At 31.9% G+C, this 3,989-nt stretch overlaps 2 protein-coding genes across 4 annotated transcripts in view; both read right to left on the minus strand.

Annotated features, from left to right (window-relative positions):
• LOC108690092 (protein FAM195A) overlaps positions 1–1,007 on the minus strand; it is a 2,275-nt gene extending 1,268 nt beyond the window's left edge. The window contains exons 1-2 of the mRNA XM_018197201.1: positions 596–1,007; positions 406–490 (exon numbers count right to left, since the gene is read on the minus strand). Of these exons, the coding sequence (XP_018052690.1) occupies positions 406–490; positions 596–647 (137 nt within the window). The 5' untranslated portion in view covers positions 648–1,007. The remainder of the gene's footprint in view (positions 1–405; positions 491–595) is intronic.
• Positions 1,008–1,453: 446 nt separating this feature from the next.
• The window catches only part of LOC108690099 (TOM1-like protein 2), a 5,254-nt gene continuing 2,718 nt past the window's right edge, over positions 1,454–3,989 (minus strand). The window contains exons 7-9 of one of the 3 annotated variants that reach the window (XM_018197217.1): positions 3,529–3,640; positions 2,998–3,048; positions 1,454–2,831 (exon numbers count right to left, since the gene is read on the minus strand). In XM_018197217.1, the coding sequence (XP_018052706.1) occupies positions 2,634–2,831; positions 2,998–3,048; positions 3,529–3,640 (361 nt within the window). In that variant the 3' untranslated portion in view covers positions 1,454–2,633. The remainder of the gene's footprint in view (positions 2,832–2,997; positions 3,049–3,528; positions 3,641–3,989) is intronic. The other 2 variants (XM_018197219.1, XM_018197218.1) reach the window with 2 other exon arrangements.

The raw sequence follows: 3,989 nt of genomic DNA on the forward strand, positions 1-3,989 counted from the left end.
TATATATATATATACATACATATATATAAGAAGCTTTATTACAGACAGCATACAAGTATAATGGAGCAAATAGTTTTCTTCGTCACATGCATTTATTACACACATGCAATCTTACGCAATTTTAGCAGTAAAATGTGAAGAAACAAAATTATTTAATTATCTTAGGAAATACAAAGAAAAATATCACAGTTTCAATAGATATATTTGCAGTACGTTTCATTAGATATACTCCATTAGGAATTTCAACGACGCGTATCAATTATGTTAATAGTTTAACGATTTTACAAAACAAATTCTGACGAATTGCGTAATATCAAAAGCAGCAGTAGCTGCCCAGCGGAGAAGTAATGTGAAAAAGTTGCGTCAAGAAAGGGGTTAGAGCGCTGCTCTTTCTTTCTCTCTCACCAGGTGATCTCGTGGTCGTCTTCGATATCGGTCTTCCTCGTCAAATCGCGCAAAGTTTCCAGTCTTTCGAGATTCTGACTGATCCCTACAAGAAACGAAAATTCAATTTGGAAACTCCAAACCATAATCTACAATTATCTACAATTGTCGTCTAGGCTATGCGGCATTGAGAAATCCAAATTTAGAGTACCTCGTCGTGTTTTCGCTACAATTTTGCTAGGTCCTTTTGATACGGTATACATGTTCCTTGTCCTTGGATAAGCGCGGAAGCTTCTTTTCGTGAACGCAATGCCAGGTCATCCGCGATCAATCGTCACGCCTGTCGCGTGTTCTCGAGCGACTCGTTAGCACGTTATTGCTCGTTGCTATTCAGTAATTTCAGTATTCGCATTGGTCGATTGAAATAAACTGTCTGAAATTGTCGATTACCGAATGATGTCGAATACCCGATATTGCCAATTCAACTTTAAAATCAGCTGAAATGAAGCCAGCAGTGATTGCCGGCTTACTACTGCTCAAGTGCTCGCAAGTCGCGCAAAGACTCTCTCTGCCCTTACCCTCTTACCCAACCATCGCGACTTACAGCGACTTACTGTTACGAAATCGCTGATCACTCTCGCTCTCATTAGGCGTCATCAGCGCAGCCCATGACGATGAACTGCACTAACAAATACCTACTCCAATAAGTATACTCACGAGTAGTGGAGTATATTTATGCTCTCAATACTCGCGTCAATATATACTAGACATTCTAGTTCTACCACTATTCCGTACACGTGGTAAGAAAAATCATTTTCCAATTTCTACAAACTCTCTATAAAAATTATTCTCGCTATTTATGTTTTAATTTTTAATTTTATATTTCTAATGAGTTTAGAATATAGATTAGAATTTCGTATAGAGTAGAACGAGAGAGAGAGAGAGAGAGAGAGAGAGAGAGAGAGAGTTTAATGCGTTGCACATATAATTAATTATTTTAAGATAATGCAAATAATGTACGTCTTATATTTGAAAATGTAACAGGATGTGTGCAAGAAATACAAAAGTACGAAGAAATTTGTGATGCACAGTTTTATTCTCTGCGTAAATCAAGAGTACAGATTATCCTTATTAACTTTGAGTTTTCAGTTAATACAGGCACCGCAGGTGTACTTGTTTTTTTAGTCATCTATTTGCACTAAGTACGCATAAATGTAATAAAAACGCAAATATAAGCAAATATAAGATAGGAAGTATAGTATTATGAATAATAATATAAATGTTAGGACAATCGATAAAACTATAAAAATCGAGTTTTTCATTCTTTTTTTCAGAGCTACATATAACATAGGATGTTAAAAAAAATCTCTAATTACCAATATTACTGTTGCGTTTATAATCATTTCTCAGAATATATTACTCATTTATAATATATTATTACACATAACTGCAATAATAATAGCAGTAATAATAAATTCATGCTACTAATTTATATTAATCTATAATAGTAAAGTCTCTACAAAGTCTCTATACAATAGTAGGAATTACAATAGTAAAAATAATAATAAATCTGTAAAATGTATCTCTGTTTATATAGAATGTCAAACAGCTGAGAGACAAAAATTTACTTCAACATAGAAAAATAGTTTATCAATATATAGATAAGATTGATTATTCATTTGGATATTCGTCCAGATATCCGATCCATCAATCTGAAAATTTCATCTAATTGCGAATTTCACGCTTAATTCGCCGCTTTGAGGCAAAATTTATCATAATAAAACCTGTTGCGATATATTGTATAATCTGGATATTTTTTTTCAATGGACGCATTGTTGCTTATGTACAAATGTAAACTAATTCTTAACATGCTATTATTATATAATAATCAATTGTAATGATTCAGAGAACAACTTTAAAGCAACTTGTTTCATATTAATACATATGTGTATGACCACAATTTTATAACTGAAACAATACCTCAGACATGATTGCATACGATCAGCATTACCTTATTAAGTACGTACAAGCACAAGCATTTTTCATGTGTATACTTTTTCTCCCATCTTTGTATTTCTCTATCTTATTTCAGCTTCTTATGTTAAAAAATACAAATCCGTAGCTTAAATTATCGGCGATGTTGGGAGCGTGGTTTAACAGAGGGAAAAATAGATACATGCCATTTAAAATAACACGGCAGTCCCAAGTAAGTTTAACCTCCCATTTTACAACAGATAATTTTAAGGTACTTAAAGTGCGAATAAAGATTTGTCTTGATCTTTGTTAATTTGGCGCTGAATGTTCTGATTACCGGTAGTCGAAGAATTCGAGGTGGCAGTCGTGGCTGTAGGGAGTGTTGGTAAAGCTTCAGCCGCGGCTGCACGTTCTGCTAAGAAGCGCTCAAATTCCGACGATGTTAAGGATTCTTGATCACCTTGCCCTCCAGGCTGTAATACAAATTATATTGTTTGACGACTGACGCTCTTGTAAATGAAAAGAGAATCTTTTAAATTTATACGATTATTATGATTTTGAACATTTGATTTGCTTGAAAACAAATATATGTACTATTTGTAAAATTGATTTGAAAGCCTAAACTACTAAAGTACTTACTGTGCGATCTAACCAGGCTGCCATTTCATTGAATTCAGATTCCAGATTTGGCTAAGTATAGAAAAACAAACACAAACATTGAACAAAACAACAAAGAAATACAAATCATATGTTATAACGTTGATGCAAACAAAATTCAATAACAACGTAATCAAAATTAACATATATTTTCATGCTTTTAAAAGAGATATGCAATCGTGATAACGAATACGTAACAAATGTAAGCAAGATTCCATAAGAAAAAGTTACTGTACCTCTTTTGTATCCTTCTAGTGTATATATGTACATATAAAATATCGAGAACATTGACAACACAAATTTACATAACATTAGCGCATGCAGTGTTTGAAATTGGCATAAAACCGAATCGTCAGAATTGAACGTTTATATTATTATGCAAGTTACAGTATTTTAAACAATTTTCGGTTGGCAGCAATCAGGCGTAAAAAATGTGTTTATTAGAAAAGAAGATTGATGAGTGTGACTAATTTTTTCTAATCGTTAGTTTAAGAAGGAGAGGATGTTACGCACACTAGCACTAGTAGTGGTCTGTTGAGGTAATTTAGGATTATTGCGGTTGAGAATTGCCGTACTTAAACTTCCTCCTCTCACCTGCTCCAAATTATCCTCGTACTTGCTGCCACTGTAATTGAAATATATTAAAGTATTATTGAATCAATTTAATCTAATACAAATATATATTGAAATAAATAAATATATATTGAAGGAAATTTGTAATGTGTGATGAGCTTTATAAAATAATTAAATATACAATGTAATGTTAATATTTTTTTTCTTATCATTTTTATCCATGTCATAAATAATTGCGAAAAAATAAGTGCGTTGCAAAAAAAATTGGAGTTTTGTGTATTACTATTTACCGTGTTATACAATTTTATTTTTAATTATAAAAGATTATTATTTTTTAAGAAAAAGCCTATATATATATAAGCTTTTTCTTAAAAAATAATAATCTTTTATAATTTTTTTTA

This window comes from Atta colombica, unplaced genomic scaffold (assembly GCF_001594045.1).
Source record: "Atta colombica isolate Treedump-2 unplaced genomic scaffold, Acol1.0 scaffold294, whole genome shotgun sequence".
Lineage (NCBI taxonomy): Eukaryota > Metazoa > Arthropoda > Insecta > Hymenoptera > Formicidae > Atta > Atta colombica.